At 34.6% G+C, this 23,327-nt stretch overlaps 1 protein-coding gene across 1 annotated transcript in view; it reads right to left on the reverse strand.

Annotated features, from left to right (window-relative positions):
- Positions 1–23,327, reverse strand: part of LOC111054712 (homeobox protein CDX-1-like) — a 44,628-nt gene that overhangs the window by 14,482 nt on the left and 6,819 nt on the right. Inside the window, exon 2 of the mRNA XM_039439251.1 lies at positions 22,202–22,586. Coding sequence (XP_039295185.1) covers positions 22,202–22,586 — 385 coding nt within the window. The remainder of the gene's footprint in view (positions 1–22,201; positions 22,587–23,327) is intronic.

The following is a 23,327-nucleotide window of genomic DNA, read 5'->3' on the forward strand; positions in this document are numbered from 1 at the left end:
GATAAGACAATTTCAATAGGGTATATATACTTATAACTGCATAGATATAACATTAAATATTAATACATCAAAGTTTATGTTGAAAAAAAGTAAAAATTAAATGGATGAATGTAAGCCCCACGAAAGCAGAGCTTGTGTGTGGGAAGTTTCGATTACAAAAATCATGATCAATGATGGCTTTAATTAATTTGTTTTAAATTAAAGACATCATAAAAGAAAAATATCTAAATAAAAAAATATTTATATATTCGTGTGAGAGATACCTTGAGTAATAGAAACATAAGGATGAAGGATTATTATATTTTGAAAAAATTAAAAGAATTTGTAGAGTAGAATAAGTATGAAACATGAAAACATAAGTTTTTCCCCAGACGGCACTTTGCCATGGGGTAAAAATGCCTACATTGTTTTGCTTTGTCTACTGTATTTTTTATGAAATAATTGTATAAAGGCCATCTATTATTATTATTATTATAAGTTTTGGGAGAGTTGAAAGTAGATAGATGAATAGATGAGGTGAGAGCAGAAGAGAGAGAGAGTGAGGGAGAAAGAAAGGGAGAGAGGGAGGGAGTGAGGGAGGGAGAGGGAGAAATAAAGAGATTGATTGATTGATTGATTGAGTACTTTATTTATGTAGATTACAATATATACTGGCTTATACACTTATATACAATAGCTTACAATACAGCAAAATTATAGATGAATTTACATAATATAGACTAAGAAAATAATTATTGAACTGTATATGATATGAAAAAGCATAATATAGACTAAGACAAAAAATAGATATAGACAAAAAATAATATAGACTAAGAAAATAATTATTGAACTGTATATGATATGAAAAAGCAATTTGTAATATAATAACTGTAGATAATTATATTGTTACGCATCTACATAAATTGGCGGAGATTTGGACATATCAATGTCCATTCTTCGGAAAGAATATTAAAAATATCCTCCCCACTAACTCTCTACCAGAGAGAGAGAAAGAGTGAGGAAGAAAGAAAGAGAGAGATAGAAAAAATAGAGAGAGAGAAAGAGAAAGAGAGCGTAAGAGAGATAAAAAGAGAGAGTGAGGGTGATATATTAAGGGTGAGTGTGTTGAAGAAAAGAGAGAATGTGAATAAGCTGAGGAGAAATATAGAGAGAGAGTGAATGAGACAAGTTAGTTTTCCAGTGAGTTTTCAGGGTTTGATTAGGACTAGTTGATCCAGATGTAGTGGTTTTAGAGCGGCAGGTGTATAGAAAGGAAGCGATAGGTGTAATCAAAAGAGCCTGTTCGTGGGTTGATATCCGCCATTCCAGCTCCCCCTTCAAATCCCTAGGCTCCACCCATTCTGAATAATTTGGTGGCTTCCATACTTGTTTCATAAAAAACAAACAGCTGATATTATTCTTGTTAGAAGGTGAAATAAGGCACTTGAAAATCTTGATTTTGTGGGATGAAGGAAAATAATCGTTATTTGAAGAGTTTACTCGTGAACGTCAGATTTTTGTTCCTCTTTAGTATATTCTATCAACATATTTATTTAGAACCTGATTCTAGTGAACTATTATAGTGAGGTCCACGTTATAATGGCTGTGTTTGATTAGCAATGGTATTGCTATCCTTGTCAATCATTCAACAAAGTCTGCTTGTTAGGAATAGCTAGCTGTTCAATGTCTGTCAATGTCTGCAGTAGCAGAGGTCTTCGGGGTGATTTGCAGATTTTATTTAGGATTTTCGTTCAATAATAATTATATATTGGTTAGCATTTGGATAAATGCATTCTCTATTTAATTCCATCTGTAACTAGTTGGCCGCTATGGCTTCGTATAAAATGAGCGCTGCTATCCAGAGATTGTCAGTTTGGTGTAAGGGCAAGCATTCCTGACTGGCAATTGGGAGGTACCGGGTTCGAATCCCGGGCTGGCAACTAATTTTTGGATAGTAGTTCTCATCGAATTTCCATCTAGCTGTTAGCCCTGTTGTCAATGTCTGCAGTAGCAGAGGTCTTCGGGGTGATTTGCAGCATTTATTTAGGATTTTCGTTCAATAATAATTATATATTAATTAGCATTTGAATAAATGCATTCTCTATTTAATTCCATCTGTTTAAAATAGACCTTTGCGGAGCACGGGTTAGTCCAGAATATTGGAGAACTCATAACTCATAACAAGCAAACTACCATTTACTCACTGAGGTGTTGGAATTTGTTTCAGATCTGGGACTATGTTGAGATATTCAGTCTGTATAGTGAGGTCAAAGTTATAATGGTAGTAGAGAAAGATAGGGGAACAGCGTTGCCGATTCTCTTTATTTTTTATTTTTTTTTCTTGATTTTTATAGCACCTAGTTAAAGACTAATAAGCTATTCTATTTTGACATAAATTGATAAGAATATTGTTTGTGAAGGTAAAACCCATTGGTTAAGCCTTCTATATTGGTCAAGGATTAGATAAAGATTATTTTTAGCATAAAAGGATACAGTATTCTGCCTTTGCACTTCCAATTGAACACTTTAGCACTAAACTAATTCGTGTGGCTTTCTGCGTTGCAGTCTTCTTACTCCATGCACGTTGAGCAGCTGGATTGCTTCCACGTTCACATGTTGATGAAGTCTTTTCTCATGTTTTTCTGCAAATCTTTGGATTTCACTGATGACTGTCGCCACTCCCAGGTCGCGGTGGAGATCAGAGTCCCTGATGTACCAAGGAGCGTCTACACAACTTCTGAGTACTTTGTTCTGGAAGCGCTGGATGATGTCGATATTGGATGGTCGGGTGCAGCCCCAGAGTTGAATTCCGTAGGTCCACACCGGCTTGAGAATCTGCTTGTAGAGAAGCAATTTGTTATAATTTGACAACTTCGATGTCCTCCCAAGTAGCCAGTACATTTTCTTGAATTTTATGCCAAGTTGTTCTCTTTTCTTCTTCACATGCTCCTTCCATCTAAGCTTGGCATCCAGCGTCATGCCTAGATACTTTGCAGTGTTGGAGTAGGGTACAATATTCCCATTGAGTGTTAAGGGGATATATTGAACTCTTCTGTTTGTAAAGTTGACTTGAACTGATTTTGCTTCATTCAATTTTATAAGCCAGTGTTTTGTCCAAACATTGATTCTGTTGACTGCCACCTGCAATTTCTCTGTAGAAACTTCAACAGTTTCACCAACTGATAAAACTGCTGTGTCATCAGCAAATGTTGCTACTGTTACGTTTTCGGGTTGAGGTATATCAGATGTGTATAGGAGGTACAAGAGGGGACCCAGCACACTTCCATGAGGAACTCCAGCCCTGATTTCTCTGAGAGATGAAAAAGCATCATCTTGTTTTATCCTGAAATAACGGTCTTGAAGATATGATTTCAGTATCAGACTGTATTCTGTTGGTAAGAACTGGTTCATTTTGTAGCACAATCCTGAATGCCATACTTTGTCGAAAGCCTGTGCTACATCAAGGAAAATTACAGAGCAAACTTTCTTTTCCTCCAATGTATTTTCAATAATATTTGTTATTCTGTGCACCTGATCTATTGTACTATGTTTATCTCGAAATCCGAATTGATGGGTTGGTATTAATCCATTATCGTCCAGATAAGGCTTTAATCTTTTCAGTAGAAGTTTCTCAAATAATTTTGATATTACTGGCAGTAGTGAAATTGGCCTATACGAGGTTACATCATGTGGTGGCTTTCCAGGTTTTGGTATCATGATGACATCGGCTACCTTCCAGAAACTTGGCACATATTTCAATCGGAATGAAGCGTTGAAGAGATGGCATAGCTTCACAATTGCTTTTCTTGGGAGCTCCTGTGGAATCTCTCCAGTTATTAAGTCGAAACCTGGCGTTTTCTTTCTGCTCAAATTTTTAATCTCATATTCTACCTCCCTTGGCGATGTTGGAGTGATAACTCCAGCTCCAAGATGATGAGGATTCTCATCTATAATTGTTTCCTCATGAGGTGAGAAAACCGATTCTCTTTATGATATGATAGATTCATTTATTTATTTATCATTTACAATCAACTTGAGGACAAAGAAACAGACTGCAGTCCAAAACTTATATTCATCCCAATTTCATAAAATAAATTGTCCAAATAAAGTTTATGTGCGACTTTCCAATTCTTCACTAATTTCCACATTGAAACAAAACACAAACACTTGAAACAATTAATTTTTAATTTAGATAGAATACTACTTATATCAAGCAGAGTATCAATATTCCTCACTGAGGTATTTGTGTTGGAATTTGTTTCAGATCTGGGTCTATGTTGAGATCTTCAAGTCTGTATAGTGAGGTTAACGTTATGATGGCAGTGCAGAAAGATAGGAGAACAGCATTGCAGATTCTCTGCTTTACCACTGCCTTCTATAGAGGATACCTATACCGATATATATTTGATGTAATATGGACAGTTTATTCTTTATTAGAATCATAAATAATTATGTTTCATATTCCAAGGAAATATATTTTTCAATGATTCAATAAAAACGTTTAATTATAAGGATTAAACATTTTGTCAATGAATTATTGTATTCCTTCATTGTAAGAAATGATCTGGCAACGTTGCGGAGGTAGAAAAGGATAGAGCCATATGCTTTGTCGGATGATAGACAAGGATAGCAACACCAATTTTAATCAAATACTGTCATTACGTGGACCCCACAATAGAAAACTGGTTATGTCTTCAATTGCACTCAACACAAAAAATGATATGAAATTCAATAGTAGTCCAGGGGCAATGAATGCTCAAAAAAGGGTATAGAAGGAAAAGTTTGGAAGACAATATTTGACCCCGCAGTTCTATTCAGGGTAGTAAGGAGGTAAACATATCAAAAGTCCCCACACCCACCCCGTGTGCTGAGGGGGTCGTGGTGATTCAAAGGTACCATTTTTTGGTATCTCGCATAAAAATCGGAAACTATTCATCTTACGGACAAGACTGTTCCATACAAAATTGAAGTTTACATAAATTCCTACAATATTCATTTCACAACTTTTTCTGTATCTCCTATAGTTCCCGAGATATCCGCTCTTGAATGTGTGACATTAAAAAAAAAAAACACGTTCGCTTCCAATTTTTTGCCTATAAGTATAAGAGAACAGAACCCACCATAAATAGTTTAGCTCTAATTCAATTCAATTACTATACACCACATGATACAACTCAACTGATAAGAACTGAATTCGAATTAATAAAGCATACACAAAACAAAGCTGAAGAGCTCTATGGTCTCATACATCTACAGCATAGGAAATGATATCATACATCATCACGTCTGAACTACTCAACTCATTAACATGAAGCTTTGCATATAGATTCTTAATTTACCAAGGATGGCTGTAGGCCTATTTTAATTCTCGTTGATAGATCAATGATTCAATAATCAAAAACAATTTTGTTAATTTGTGATACAAAGGTTACGTAAGATAAATGCCCAATAAAACCGTTCTGCTTTTGTGAATGATTACAGTTTTAATACGTTCAATACCAGCATGAAACTATAAAACTGAATTCAATCTGTTTGTGCTTTAATCATACCCTTGCGCAGCACGGGTTACCTGCTAGTCTATATAATATTATGGTGAAGGAAAGAACTGGCTTATACATGTACGGGATAGGAAATTCACGAATAACATTAGGACAATTATGACGAAAATTATAGGAATGTTTGACGCATCAGCCATCAACACGTCTGAACTACTGGACTGTTTAACTTGAAATTTTGCATATAGATTCTTTATTTACCGAGGATGGTTATAGGCCTATTTTCAATTCTTCGAGATTTCATTACGTCAAGTTTTTGATTGAACCCTTGCGGAGCACGGGTTACTTGCTAGTTTATAATAAAGAATAATCCAACAGGTATAAAATACATCAGTTGCAAAATAGAACTGAACTACTGACATTAATCTATACTAAAAAAAATAAAGGAAAGAACTGGCTTATACACGTACGGAATAGGAAAATTATATTTGACACAGTCATCATCAAGTCTGAACTACTGGACTGATTAACTTGAAATTTTGCATATAGATTCTTAATTAACCGAGGATGGTAAGGCCTATTCTCAATTCTTCAAGATTTTATTACGCCAAGTTTTCAGTTTGTCAAGTTTCAAGATAGACCCTTGCGGAGCACGGGTTACCTTCTAGTACATAATGTTTTCCAAGAAAGGGGTAACTTACAATGATCTACATCAATTGCTATAATAATTATAATTTGAATAACTTCTCAACTATAATTTGGTTTATAAATTGGTTCCGCCAACGAAATCTTCCATAGAAAAAATAAAAGCTATCTTTCCCTCACGAATCTATAGGTGAACTACTATTCTGGAAGAAGTTCAAAAATGAACCAATCCGTTCTATCCTTTTAGTTCTCCAGACCCCTCCCCACTTCCCACTCAATCAACCATCTCTCTTCAAAGGGATGAACGAATCAGTTCTTCCGCGACCTCGCGAGTTTATGCTGAACATCTTGTGACGTGCTCCGTAATTTATGGTTGTATTCGCTTTTTAATTATGTTTCCTGCCATAGAAATAGTTCATTATCGTTCTACAATCAACAATTTATTCATCATAATCAGTGGTTATAATCGGGTGAAATATGATTTTACAACGAAAACTTCTTCGTCAAAATTTGACAATTTCCACGCGATTCTTGGAGACATGGTGAGTTATTTTATGTTATAATTCAATTATTCTGTATCCACGATTGTTATCTACGAGATTGTTATCTATCTCGTATGATCAAGAATCGATCATTCACATATGATGAAGAGGTTTTGATAGGTGGTGGGGGGTTGAGATGGTTTTTTCGGGTAAAATTTGTATAAATTTGAAAATTGGTTAACATAACCTCAAACCTTGAAACAGTTTACAGGTGGCTGCACGAAATTAAAGCTGACCTTGAAGACCGGGTCATCGACCTCTATTGAAGGGGATGTACTCTTCCAATGTTAATTTTACTACGGATAATTTATGAATGATTTTTGAGTGTCTTACTATTCTGTCTACTGTTTCAAAGGGCGATTGATTATGCAAGTAATTCATCCTATATCCATATACGGTAATTGATTACATGATACATAATACATATAAATAATACTGTACGTAATACATATTAATAAATTAAGTTACACATTTTGTTGCTCGAGGAGTTTTTATTCTACGTTGCACTCTATCTCTCTGATAAGGGGTTTGAATGATTTTCTGATGATATTATATTTAAAATAGGCGGAAATTGTGAAATAAATTATTTCTTTGCGTTACGGAGTTTAGGCTACAATAATATTATTACAGATGTTTAGGCTATCAATGGAAATATTTATTATAATGTCTGTTTTTTAAATAGGAAGATTTTGAAATAGTCTCCTCAATTTGAGCTGGTTGAATTGTTGGATCGGTCCAATTCATGCTATTAATTGTTATAATTCAATTATTCTGTATCCACGATTGTTATCTACGAGATTGTTATCTATCTCGTATGATCAAGAATCGATCATTCACATATGATGAAGAGGTTTTGATAGGTGGTGGGGGGTTGAGATGGTTTTTTCGGGTAAAATTTGTATAAATTTGAAAATTGGTTAACATAACCTCAAACCTTGAAACAGTTTACAGGTGGCTGCACGAAATTAAAGCTGACCTTGAAGACCGGGTCATCGACCTCTATTGAAGGGGATGTACTCTTCCAATGTTAATTTTACTACGGATAATTTATGAATGATTTTTGAGTGTCTTACTATTCTGTCTACTGTTTCAAAGGGCGATTGATTATGCAAGTAATTCATCCTATATCCATATACGGTAATTGATTACATGATACATAATACATATAAATAATACTGTACGTAATACATATTAATAATTAAGTTACACATTTTGTTGCTCGAGGAGTTTTTATTCTACGTTGCACTCTATCTCTCTGATAAGGGGTTTGAATGATTTTCTGATGATATTATATTTAAAATAGGCGGAAATTGTGAAATAAATTATTTCTTTGCGTTACGGAGTTTAGGCTACAATAATATTATTACAGATGTTTAGGCTATCAATGGAAATATTTATTATAATGTCTGTTTTTTAAATAGGAAGATTTTGAAATAGTCTCCTCAATTTGAGCTGGTTGAATTGTTGGATCGGTCCAATTCATGCTATTAATTGTTATGATTCTATCTCATTTGATTCATACGAGGGTCGATTTTTTAGTAGGGAGATACCCGAAGCTGATCACATTTTTAGATATTAAATTTTCATTAGAGTTAAATGACTGAGTCAAAAATCTTATGATATCAGCTTTTTGATATTTTATTGATATCTCTTGTTTTAATTACCTTATACCATTTTCTGTATGGCAAATTCATACAAGGGCTGTATTTTTAGTGAAGAGATTTTCTAATAGGATATCAAATTCAGTTCGGTTCAATAGATTGTTCTAGAGATTCTGTCATGCAGTAATAATGATAGAAGATACAATCCTATAGTATTATTATAGTGGTGTCCACGTTATAATGGCAGTGAAGAAAGAAAGCAGAACAACGTTGCCGATCCTCTGTCTTGTCAATGTCTTCTATAGACGGTAGCTGATATAGGTTTATTGATGTAATATTAACTGTTCATTCTCGTTTGAAATAATCAATTGTATTTATTGAGCAAGAAATATAATATTTTTCAATTATTTCATAATTAAGATAAAATATTTTATTAATTCTACATTGTTGAAAGGCAGAGCAAAGCGAGAGATAGAGCTATCCGCTTTGTTGAATGATAGACAAGGATAGCAATACCATTGCTAATTAAACAGCTGCCATTATAACGTTGAGCTCACTATAGCAGGGCACCCGTGCTTCGCTACGTGTATTGGAAAGGAGAATTTTTTAAAAATATTTGTCAGTTTGTCAAACTTAAAAAATCTTTAACGGCAAAATCTTTGTACAAATCCGATGCATTGCATTGGGGTTTCGTTAAGTTGATTGTACTGGCTTTGCCAGATCACAGAGGGTACCGGTATTCGATCTTTTAAAGGACGCTAGCCTAGTGAAGCTAAAATGTCTACTGTTTAATGACTCTTTATTTTGAGAAGAATCTTACATAAAATTATTCATAATTCTACAAAAACAAATTTGATATTGAATGCATAATATTCATGAACATAAGCCGTTAAATGAAACAAAAATCCATTCTCATTATAGTTGTTGTATATTGTGGGTGATGCAGTAGTATTTTCCCATAACTATCAATGAACGGAAATAGTAATGTTGTCAACCAATATACTATATTTCTATTTGTGCTAATTCAAAATCCATCCTTGTCTATCTAAGTGCAGAACCCCGTACATTATGTCAACAACATGGAATATTATTAAGTGATTCTCCAACCAGGACCTGCTGCTATCTATCAGCAGAAATCATAAATGCACTATGAAATGGATTATTAATTATAATATTACATAAATATAAATTTATTATTTCAATACTATAATAATATAGATGATATGTCAATATATTGTAATGTAGTCATAAATACACTATAGGAGTAGTGACAGAAGAAACATGGCAAATATGCCGTCCTATCTTTTCCACTGTCTCAATATCGTGAATACATGTCAGTGAATGACATTTCACCCAGTAACTGTCACTATCTATCGGCAGAGTACAGAAATACATTGTTGGCCAATCAGGAAAGAGTAGGCTTTGCGACAGTGGGCTTAGTCATAGTTTGTATCTTGCTCGTGATTGGTCACTCGTTTCCGCTTTCTAATCTGCTCCATTATTGTATTCTCTAGCCATATTCGATTGCCTAACGCCCTATTTATTTATTCTGATGGCTTTTATCGACAGAGAGATCCTTTCGGATGTTCTGCCTTGCCGTATTACCTAATGTCATTTCCTATCAACACTCAAGTTTATAGGTTATGTATTCGGTTCTTCATGTTTTCTCACTAGGAATCGCACTTTAACTTCCTGAGTTTTTATTTTATAAAGTTTAAAATCAAGAAAACTATGTTCAATAAAACGTTCTATCTTACATTTTTATCTTGTTTTTATTTGTTTATTTCTCCACTATTTCCAATTTTATTCCTTCTAGGTCCCATTTCATAAAATAAATGTGATAGGTTTGACAATATAAATTGGACAAACACAGATATTATGTTGGATATGTACCCTTCTCTTGCCATTATGCTCCAAAATGTGAGGGTACCTATTTACAACGACTCATAAAAAATCTGTCGTTTTTGACAATTTCTTAATCTTTTCATTTAATACGAATAATCACCATAATATCAACTTCTCAACTACACAAAAAGTAGAAAAAAAATATTTTCAAAGTATAAATTTCCAGAATATTGTAGATTTTAAACAGAATTTCAATCTTTTAGCTTAGCAATCGATTTTACAACGTGGAATTATTATCTCATGTGATACTGATAGCTTCTAAATCATAAATCATTCTAATTGTTGACATGACCATTAAAACTCAATAAAGCTAGCGTATAGATACATTGATTATTAAAGATTGTTTTCCCCGAAGCAAGTGATATAATACAAACAACTCCATTAGGAGAAACACCCCTGGCATATTTTTCCCAATCAGTGATTTTTTAATAAGTACTCACCACTGTGCTGTAGCCTATCTGTCAGTTGCCTAATGTGATAAATCCAATAATAAACTCCTTGGTCATTTGATACGAACACTTAAGTCCACTTATTTTTAATGAAATGAGATAATTTCACATCCCGATGTAGAGATCTACACTTTGGTAAAACCACTTTAGTCCTACTTCCATTATCAAGACTATTATAACATCTCAAGTCAGGTATTGCAGATGAATTTTGGGAATCTATGCTTGGGTATAAATAATTTACTATAGTTAGTTTGGGAATGTGAAATGATGCTTGCTGTGGTAAAATGACTTAAGTCCACTTATGTCATAGGCCTTGTCATGGACCAAACAACTCAAGTCATAATCAAATCAGTAGTTTTTTATTTTCCCATCACTTTGGAATAATAGAATCATGAATAAGTGTATTTTGAACCCACTTTGTAAGTTTCATTGTGATAGGAACAAGAATATTCTTGAAAATTATGTTTGAACATACATGAAAACTTAGGACTCAATTTTTTCAAAATTGCAGTTTTGGACTAAAGTGCTTATGACATACGACCAAGGTTATTTCTACTAATAGTAATTAATAGGTACTATTAACGCTGGGTGGCAGGACTTTGAAAACTTTCTACTGATGACATTTGATCAAACTGAGTAATTTTTTTAAAATTGGAAATTTTCTTTCAAGAATTGGTATTTCTTGTATAAAATGTGTTATTCAATGAACAATACCGTGAATAATGTGCCTTATAAATATGATGAGTTCATCTGTTAACCTACTAATTTTGAAATGATCTGTTGAAAAACTCTTCATATTTCGGCGCTCGTATCTAGAAAAGTAATAGCCTAATAAAAATACGACACAAAATGTACTCGAACTGTGTTATAATACAAAGGATTTGTGTTGAAAATTTCAAGTTGTTCGATGAAAGCATTTGGAAGCTATCGTAGAACATACAAACAAACCCACAAACACTAACTGAAACCGACTCGAGCCGGTTTATTTTGTTAATTAATTGCACATTGTTAAAAGACGATCTGGCAAAAGAGCAAAGCGAGAAACAGATAGCGCTATCCGCTTTGTTGAATGATGGACAAGGATAGCAATACCATTGGTAATCAAACACTGCCATTATAACGTGCACCTCACTATACGCACTGGAATGCGTAGTTCAAGAGACCAGTCAGGTCAAAAGCTCAAGAGAACCGATATTCAGAACATGGTATCTAGAAGAAGGATCTCTTTCAAAGAATCCCGTCAGGGCTTCACGGTTGTAAAGTTTTATTTGACTCGATGTTGAATACTATCTTTCGGTATAATTGAGATCGCTACGGCATGTTTTGAATAATAGAAAAGCACTGACATGTTTTGAGGGAGACGGAACTGTTTTGAAAGAAGGTGCCAACTTGTTTTTTGACGGCTGAATTAGAGTGGACCGACAAAGACCGAGGGTGTGCCTTGTCCTTTTCCCTTGGAGAGCTTAGCAGAAGAATATTGTACAACATTTTGTTGGATGGCTGAGTTTTGCCTGAAAAATCAACTGACGAATGTTCTCTTGTGTAGAATGCAACAATAATAGCATTTTTCAAAGATTGACTTGAATGACGGAATTTTCCTCTTGTCTTCATTCATCTTATTCAACTTCATTCTTATTCAATTCCTTATTCAAACATTCATTCATTCTTCATCGATCCGAAGTGATTCATTTCCTTCAGGAATTCTAGTATTGCCTTGTTGAGACAACTAGGATTGTTTTGTTGAGGGTGATGCCTATAATATGATATTCAGGCTTGTGCTTAGGTAATGGGACAGACGGATGATGATTACTTGAACTACACCTATAGGCTCCGCACAACCGGGAATTTAAAACTCATACATGAGATAATGGAGCATACTTCTATTGACTCTGATTCATTTATACAATTTCGTGATACTATATGATTGTAGAATATAAATGCAAGCATATGATATAGGTTTTAATAGTCGGCTGAATAGTGTATTGCCTCTTAATGGTATTGATGGCTTTGTTAAATCAGTATTAATGGCTTAGAAATGGAATATGTCAGTCATAGAATAGAATGATTTAGTCCAGTCACTATATACATTGGTGCATGCAATTTATATTGTAGTTCTGATTTTTAATATATTATTCGAGTACATAAGAGAAGAACCAATTTCTCCATGCAAAATTTCCTAGTGCTAGATACAGGGTGGCCCAAAAATTTTCGGCTAATTTTCCAGTTTTCAGCTATTACTGCCAAATCTCGTAATCGGACAGAAAAATTTGCTGTTTCTGTCTGAGTTATGATTTATCAAAAATGAGTGAAATTTGAAAAAAAATCAATTTTGATGAATTTTAGTTTTTAGAACTAAGATCTTTAGAATATAGAAATTGGCCATTTTTTGTGTATTGGAATATGATGGGCTCAAGTACACTCAACAATAAATTTTCCATTTTTCGACCGAATTTAACTCATGATGCATGATTTTGAACTGCCTTGACGAGCCGAGAAGAATGAAGTGTAGTACGATGAAATCTGAGCATTGTGTAAAAAGTTATAAGGGTTTGAAATTTTGATCCTTGAGGTGTCCTTAAGCGCCCCTCTCCACTAGGAAATACTGAAATTAAATGCATCTAACGGGTGATTCTCATAGAACATAATCTCATGGACTTATGTCATTGTACGAAATATCAATGTGAGGACAATGTAGTTGGTGATGATGGTTGAAGCTGAAAATTAGGTGTTTTTCATAATACAAGGAGCATTGTTGTCAGGTTTACCTGGAAATCTATATGAGATAGAGCGCTCTACTTGATCTCAGATTGTAGAGTACAAAAATACGCCCAGAGATATTGAATTATAAATGGTAGAAATCGGAAGATATTGTTGTTCAAAAACTGAAATTCATCAAAATTGATTTTTTCTTCAAATTTCACTAATTTTTGAAAAATTATAACTCAGTACTCATTGGAGATAGAGAGTTCTGAATGATCTCATTTTATTCAGAACTTCATAATCTAGAAAAAGGCAGGAGCAAAGTTTTTTGTCCGATTACGAGATTTGGCACAAATAGCTGAAAACTGGAGAATGAGCCGAAAATACGAGGTTTTTGGGCCATTCTGTATCTAGCACAAGGAAATTTTGCATAAAGAAATTGGTTCTGGACTTCTCTTATGTACTCAAATAATATATAAAAAAATCATAACCGCAATATAAATTGCAAGAACACCCCCTTTTTTATGTCCATATTGATTGGACTAATTATTGTCTTTATTGTTCTACTGAAACTGAGGAGAATTTTGAAAAAGTCCATTTATACTTCAATTGAAATGCTCTTTAAGCTGAAATATTATATTGAACAAGGAGAAGAAAAGGATAACAATTTCTCAAGTTAAATGTAGAATGCGTTGATCAAGTAACAAGTAGTTATTGGTAATCAAGTAGTAGCTATTTAGACAGAATAACATTCAAGCAATTAAATACGAAGGAAAATAAATGAAAGAGGTATCTAGAAAATGAATAAGTGCAACTCAAGTCTATTCGTGAGGGATTGGCATTGAGAATGGAAGAATCAATATAATATTTCCAACTAGCTTACCCGGCGAACTTCGTACCGCCAAAAAGTCAATGTATCTCATGTCACACTTGACTATTTGGTGAATCATGAAATTTATCTGATAATCAATATTTTTATTTACATCTCAATACGGCCTTCCTATGTGCTTGAAACTACCGTTTTAATACCAGTAAACAAATTTCATCACAGAATGACGTGTTTATTACAGCTGGTAAGTTTAGATAATAAATCATATTATCACAACATGATCTTGAATCATGATGATCTTCCCGTTCTACGTTAGCCGCTCGGCCAACAATTTCGAAAACATAGGTCTTCAAAATTTCTGGTCAGAAACCATCCCCAATATCTCAAAGTTTAATGCCGTTCTGTCAAGTAGTTTTTGAATCTATAGGGGAAAAACAAACTAACACACAAACAGACATTCATTTTTATACATATAGATATTTATGAACAATTTCAATTTATGTTATAGCATTTATTTACTTAAGTACCAGCTGGAAAATGAGGAAAGCTACAAAACTGCTATCGAAAATGAAGATTCGGGAATCAATAGTATTTCAAATGTTGATATTAAATTATTATATTTTTAAATATTCATTGACCTATGTGGCAACTAGAGAGAGAAAGGTAGGAAAGCTGCAAAACTGCTATCGAAAAGGAGACAGATCTAGTCGAAAAGGCAAGTTGAGTGCTTGGTATTTATTGTCTGCCCATCCAATTAGATAGTTGTTGCCGTTTCCGGGATTGTTTGGGGAGGGGTGATTGGAGGGGTTGGAAAAGGGTAGAGAGGAGGTGTCCGAGGGTAACAAAAAAGGAACGAGAGGGAGAGTTTGTTCAAAGAGAGAGGGTAAACAAAAGCTCAGAGCTGTTTCGGAAGTGTATGTCTCTGCATCTGAGAGTTCAGTCTCTCTTATTTTTCTCTCTCTGTCTCGAAAGTGTCCCCGGGGAGTCATTTAGATCCGGAGCTGAGAGGTTTTCGACACCACAAAACCCCGCTGTATTCGAGAATGGAAGAAAGTTGGGTTAGCTACCCCAAACCCTCAATTGCAGTTAACCGGCGTTACATCTATTTTGCAAACGGTGCTTTGAATGAGCATTCAACTCCAATAGTCGCTCCATCAAGTCGCTCTTACAAAAACATCAATGTTTTACACCTCGGTCTAACTATTCAATATCTGTTTACAACGGTTATTGTATCGATATAAATTCCAGATCTTTATCTAATATTCACCCACTCATTGACAGATAAAATAAACATCAATGACATAGATTTCTATTAATTATCCATCTATTGTCCTATTCATTGACAGATATACTAAGCTAAGTTAGATTCACGCTATTCAGTCTGCACCTGATTAACATTGGTTTGCTGTTCATGCCTGTCATTTGACAAAACCGATATATCTCTGTTCTTTTCCAACTCTACACCGTTGCCAAACTGTTTGTATGGTATGAAGAAATATAATGAACCACAAGAATATTTGATCTTGATGAGGTTTCTCATGGACCTTAATTATAAAATCATGAAAAGTTATATCTTAGGAAATATGATATATTTTAAATATCATTGATCATTATTAACAAGAATCTACAATAATTGATAGCTTAAAACCTGATAAGCTATGTGAACATGTCAATCAATGATTCTCCACCCAGTATCTGCCGCTATCTATCGGCAGAGTAAATAAATACATTGTTGGCCAATGAGGAGAGAGTAGGCTTTGCGTCAGTCGGCGTGGTCATAATTTGTATTTTGCTGGTGATTGGTTACTCGTTTCTACTGTCTAATCTTACCTTCTATTGTATTCTTCATTCATATTCGCTTCACTCGTCTATCGTTCAACCTGAGATTTCTCTTTAGGATATTTCAACTGTCTCTATAACGTGATTCTCGCTATGGGATGTTGTTGAATATCAATGAAACTATAATAGTAGAACTCCAACTATCCAAACTCCAATTGTCTTAATCGCTCTTGAAGAAGTAAGGCCGAATCATTGTTCCAAAAGAATTAACACTCTTCAAGCAAATATTAATTCATAAAGTGAAATATTTAACATGTTATAATTGGAGAAAATGATGTTGCATTATAATATTGTTGAATGTAGGATTTTCTCTCAATGTCTCCTTTTTTTGTAATTTCCTTGAAATAGCTTTTACATTAACAATATCAATTTGTTTCAAATTAGAACACTACTCTGAGTTCGTCTCAATGGTTAAATATCAAGCTAGACACTCATAATTGTAACGTTATTGAACGAGGGTAGCGAGAATTGTGGCTTGAGTCATAGTCCGTTTGTGGGTTTGTTTATTTGTATGTTTCACGATAACTTTAGTTTGCTTCCATCAATCAACTTCAAATATCAACACATATTCTTTGAATCATTACAAAGATCGAGTTCGTTGGCCAACGATATTGATTCACTTCTTCGTCCTTTTTGACGATATAACAAGATAACACAAAAGTGCATAAAAAAGATTTGTAGTATAGTTTGTAGTTATAATAATAAGTTCGCCATAACCATCTCATAAAGTTGATGAAGGATAAGAACATGGACAAGAACGATATCAGAATAATAACATACCTCTATTTTAATCAGACCACCAAAGTTTTAGTTGATAATGAACTTTCCGTGGAGATGGATATAAAACGTGGAGTAAGGCAAGGATGTGTGCTCTCACCCTTACTGTTCAATCTGTACTCAGAAGGCATAATACAAGAAGCACTGGAAGGTCAAAATACAACAGGAGAGAAGGTAAATGGGAAGATCATTAATAACATAAGATACGCAGACGATACGATACTAATAGCGGAAACCTTAGAAGAACTACAAAGTCTACTGGATCAAGTAGTAAAGACCAGCGAGGAGAGAGGGCTAATACTGAACACCAAAAAGACCAAATTTATGACAATAACAAAACACCGACAACAACCAGAAACACTATGGATTGGAGGCGAGCTAGTGGAGAAGGTCTGCAAATATAAATACTTGGGAACAATTGTCACTGACAACAATGACTACTCCGAAGAAATAAAATCAAGAATTGGACAGGCTAGAGCTACTTTTAATAAAATGAGGAGCGTATTGAGTAGTACTGATCTTAGCCTGCATCTCAAATTAAGAATGCTTAAAGGCTACTTATTTCCAGTTCTATTATATGGAATGAAATCCTGGACTCTTAAAAAGAGCGACACCGACCGGCTAGAAGCATTTGAGATGTGGGCTTATAGAAGAATTCTCAGAATAAGCTGGACTAGCAGAACAACCAACAAGGAAGTATTAAGAAGAATGGGAAAGGACAGAGAAATCATGATCACCATCAAAATCAGGAAACTGCAATACCTGGGTCATGTAATGAGAGGAGAGAGATATACACTTTTGCAAAACATCATACAAGGAAAGATACAAGGCAAAAGAAGTATAGCAAGAAGACGGATCTCCTGGTTAAATAACTTGAGACAGTGGTACAACAGTAGTTCCATTGATCTGTTCAGGGCGGTTGCCTCAAAAATCAAAATTGCCATGTTGATAGCCAACCTTCTTAAAGGAGACGGCACATAAAGAAGAAGAAGAAGTAATAATTCATCATCACTAATCAGAAATCAGCTGTCACTTTAATTGCATGCAAAGATGCAACTAGGACTATTTCTCTCGACTTATCACTTTTTTCAATAGAAAAGCAGACATAAAATCAGCGGTATTTTAAGCGATTTCTCCAGCGCTAGGGGTCATCAGTATAATATTTCATCCAGCAAAATTTCATCATTCTATCAGTTACCAAAGGAGTTAATTGTTTATTATAGTGTCTATTGGATGTTACTACACAGTTAAATCTCATTTTATTCTTGTAGCTCAAGTCCTCTCAATAGAAATCTGCTCTTTAGTACAAAAACCAGTACCACCCTCAAAATTATCACCCTTCCTGATAAATGTGTCCACATTGTCGGCAGGATATACATGAAAGGGTATTTCCTTCGGCTGTTATCAACTTGCATCATACAGACACACATCTACACATGTACATAATAAACACATGTACATAATCTACATATGTATGAAGACTACAGCCGCGGTTGGTTTAAAGCCTAATCCGCTAAATCCCTTCCACACATTTGTGTTGAAATGAGATAAGCTGATGTGAGTGAGTGGGAGAGAGCGAAAGTGAGACACCGAGAAAGATGGTGAACTTACAGAGAAAGTATTTGAGAATGAAAATGTCGGTGTTTCTTTAATCTTTATCTCATCCACCTCTTCTCGAACTCACAACTCAGAAAAAAGAATAAGCTTGTGTCTCATCCGTGACACACGCTTGCTTGAAAATATGTCTAGAAATTGAGACGCGACGCAACGCGAGTCTGCTAGAGGATTTTCAATATCATATGATCTTATTTTATTGTTCACATGTCCTAGCTTTGCCTCAACTTGAACATTATAATATTATGATCATATTTTATTATACCACCACGTCTATCAAACTCGCGTCGTAATTCAGGTAGCCTTAGAGTGGATTGAAATAGTGTCAAGTTCCGTGAATATTGAGTTGTCATGATATGAGCATGTTAGAGATCTACACTTAGATAGATAGATAGATTGATTGATTACTTTTATTTACACTTTACAATAAAAGTGATGTTGGCGAAGTTGAGCCCGCTCTTCCACTTAACCCACGATTATAAGTTACATAAAAAAAATATACTTTACAATTCAAAATTGAATGAAAATCAACAATTCAAATGGAACAACTGGATCAATACACTAAAAATCAAATTGAATAAATACTGCACTTAAATACTATATTAGATATGATGAATTTTAAAACATATATGCTAGGATTATTTGTCTAATCTATGGTTGTAATTTGTAAAATATCGTATCACTGTAGCATTTCCGAATTCATGTACAATGTAGGCTACATTATTTGAATAGCGGCTCAAAATATAAGCCACATTTAGCATAGTCACATATAGCAGCAAGGGATCATTGATACATTTATGGAAAATTATTGAAGGAAAGATTATTTTCCCTAAACACTCGAATGGATGAGTTGATGGGTAGGGGAATTCCAAACATCTCTTATTGTGCGTATTTTACTTTTGTGATTCTCTTTTGGAATAATGAATATGTTTTGATTCGAGAATGAATCTAAATATTCTAAATCTGGTCAAAAACAGACTGAAATGGAAATTGATAGGTGGGAGGAGAGGATGAAGGAAGATTAGAAGAATGAGTGAATGAAATCACAGATTGTCTAATTTGTTGGTCTGAATTGGGAATACATGATATTCTTATGATCAATCAAGATTGAATTGAACAAAATCTCTTCATTCTATTAGTTCGCGATATTCCGGCATGAATTCCTGGATTTGCATAGAAACATCATAAATTAATTACGATGAAAGTTAATAATATATCCTCCTATTCTTGTAAAATAGTGAATCAATTTTTAATCAATTTAAATAAATTTTGTTAATCATCCAATCTCATGAAGATCAGATGGAAACTTCAAATGATTACAGGATTACAAAAGAGAGAATAAAAGTACACGTCATTCTACATGCAATTCTCTCTGATTACAAGCAATGGGTCATGGATTATACACGTGAATTGGTAGTGTTTGGTCATCACTCCAACGATATCCTTTCCATTAACTCTTGGTCGTGAAAAAATTATAAATGGAGGTTAAGAAGGAAATTATAAAGGTGAAGAGATTAGAGGAAATGCAATACTGTCAATGGAAACAGAAAGATATCTTACCAAATCTATCAAAAGCTTGTTATAATATAACAAACTTGATGTGACATGAGTTCGGACATAGTTGTTATAAGCATGATCAAGCATAATCGTCCCGGGGGAGTACTTAATACTTGGGATATAAGGGTCCTTTTTGGGTTTGAGGGGCGTTGCCCCTTGGACAGTAATTCCCATAACCATTCATAGATCCCTTGAGATTGTGGTGATGTTCGTCCCTCTAGGGGTATTCAGAACAGTTTTGAATAAACCCTTTCAAAAGTTGTAATGTTTTTCCGAAACAGTGAAAGTGTGGAAATTCGAAAAGTATGTTTGTTAGATTGAGGCATTTTAAGGGGATTCTGGTTGATAGTTTCCTAAACCCTTTGTTTTACGTTCAGGAAGCAGTTGATCAGCTGTTCAGGTAGCAAAATTTCAAAGTTTTTTTTAAAACAGAAAAGTATGAAGATCCGAAAAGTAAACATAATAATCTATACTATAATAAAGGAAAGATCTGGCTTATACACGTGCGGAATAGGAAAACTATGTTACACATAATCACGTCTCAACTACTGGACTGATTAACTTGAAATTTTGCATATAGATTCTTAATTAGCCGAGGATGGTTATAGGCCTAATTTCGAATCTTCCAGATTTGATTACATCAAGTTTTCAGTTTGTCAAGTTTTCAATTGGTCATGCTTCCAGTTGTTTTATGGAAGCAGCTGAACATTTCTTTTTGCAGCAACGTTATCTTATGCTTATGTAATATGATTCTATTTGATGAAATGTTATAAATGGATACTTAATCATGATATATGATATGAGAGCATAGATGATACTGGATCTAATGGGATAATGGCGACGTAAGATGATTAATACAATCATTATTGCATGCTATGAGAAACTTATATTGTCATAAACATGTATCTTGATTGAAGGCCTATTCAATTTGGGACAGTTCAACTAACAGTTGACAGTTTTTATCGAACGAATTTCGAAATAATGATTGAGGTTGAGATTGTTTTTGAGAGTTTGTTGTGCTCTTCAGTATCACATGATTGAAAATGGAACGAGAGCGAGTTGGAATATGTGACATACTTCTTCCTCCTGTTATCTAGCTGAGTTACAAAATCCAGCAAGTTTTGAGTCTTTCTGGGGACTCAGTGGTGAGTGTTTGTGTGGGTGCATGTGTGTGTGTATGCGTGCGTCCCTCACCAAAGATAAGATTACAGGCTTGTTTTGTAAGACCCGAGGTGTAGCCTGAATGTCTGAACCAAATTCCGTCGACGAAAATCCTTTCTCAAATTAACATACAAACTAATATGATTTTGTAAGTTTCATTCCGTGGGTGGGTTGTCATGGAGTACTCATTTATGTATCAAGTATCGCATTATTTATCTATCCCAGATTGCATGAATAATTATAACATTACATTACCATCCACAATACAATAACTTATTAATATATTTACTATAAACTTTATTCAGTTCTATTCCCATTTTGTCCAGCATTGCTCGAGTTGTAAGCCTGTGTGAGAATCATTAGAAAAATATCTATTGAGATAATTATGTAATAATCTAAACAGTTGGAAATTGCATTGGAAAATATCAGCGATATCGGTTAGCTGGGTGAGTATTCTGCTCAAAGAACGTTTAATGATTGAACAAAACTCCAGCTCCAGACAATCCATTTTTAGAGATTCGAAATGAAAATGTATAGGAAAATTGAAGAGTGTAGACTTCTACTAAACAGTTATTTCTTTCATGAATTGACAACCACTTAGAATCATCTGGATATACGGAATCGTCCACAATCAGTTAATAGTTCAACAATTGAAGGAATGGAGCATTCACCATTTTTCAACCTACATTTGGACTGACTCACACCTTATCAGACTTCTCCTTTTCGTTAATTGGATCTATTTTCTTCCAAGAAGAAGGGTCTTAATGATCTTCAATTTATTGTAAAAATTTCTCAAACTCTTCTCCTCTCGAATTGATGTGGTTGGAAGATATTGCAATGATAAGAACTTGGAAAATTTATAATGTAGTTTCCAATCGATCTTGGTCTGTGGATTTTCCTAAGTATTTTCATTCTCATTATTTATGATTTACAGCATCAAGTTATATTATAAAATTGATATTCTGAATACAATCAACATTTTCCTGATCATTCTGCTCAACTTATTATTCATGATTTTCATTATGAATTGATTCACAATATATATTTTTCTGAATACAATAACAAAAAAATGTTTTAATAAAAATAATGAAAGGTGAAAAATACTCACCAGGTGTAGGCTGTGTGTGATAGACACTGGTGCTCTTCTTCATCCAGTCGAAGGGGCTGCGACCTTGCGGGGGGGTGGCGGAGCCCCTCTGCGGGTTTAGGGTGGCTGGGGGGGTGAGCCCCGAGGCAGGGGGGCCCGGACTGCTCATCTCTGTGATCGGGGGCGAAGGCAGCAGATGATGGTGGTGTTGGTGGTGAGGGTCCATTATTGAGGGAGGTTCCTGACACCCCCCGGCACCCGGCGGGGGGGTCCACTCCTGCGGGAACATGTGGGGCGCAGGCATGTGGGGCGGGGGGTGGTGGTGTGTGTGGGTATGTGCGTGGCTCGTGCCCATCCATTGTGGCGCTTGTTCGGCTCCGATGTCATGCATGCATGACAGGAATTGCTGTCAAAAAATATAAACATGAATTTTATTTTATTTCCAATAACTATATAACACTATAGTTTACATAATTATTTCTGTGGATGATTCCACTGCAAAGCTGTATAAACTCCTCTGTGATACTGTATTAACTTTATTACGAGGGCTACTGTATTAATATTTTTTTGGTTCCATCTCCTATCGGAGGTTGGAAATCATCCACAGCGATTCTCACTTCACTAATTGCAGCCCGGTAAAGCTATTTTGAGTTGCTGCCATACCAATCTCTCAAATTACATTTTCTACGTCCTACACTGTTCTTTCCCCTGATCTGCCCTGCATGATAATCCTCAACAATTCATACTTCTCACCCCTCATTAAAATAAAATCTTAAGGGATCGGAATGAAAAATCATCAGTGTTTAGAATGTCTACTAACGTCATTTTTTGGGATTCCAATCCAAGGGGGGATAGCAGCTGTTTTTTTTTCAATTCAATGAGGGTGCCTTCATTCCACCCCCGTGTATATCTTTCATATACAGTCTTAATTTCATAGAATTTATTCACAGATAACAACCCCAATTACTTGTAGCAACCCTTCCAAGGTCCGTATGTACTGTAGATACTCGGTTTTAACGGAGAAATTTCAGCTGTTCATTTAAACCCCGTATTAAACACATTATGAAGATGCAACCATATCCTCAAGTAATATTAGCATATGGCCCTGAATATCCTAATCCTCTATCTATATATATAAAAGCGAAAT

The sequence above is a fragment of the Nilaparvata lugens genome, chromosome 12, assembly GCF_014356525.2.
Source record: "Nilaparvata lugens isolate BPH chromosome 12, ASM1435652v1, whole genome shotgun sequence".
Classification (NCBI taxonomy): Eukaryota; Metazoa; Arthropoda; class Insecta; order Hemiptera; family Delphacidae; genus Nilaparvata; species Nilaparvata lugens.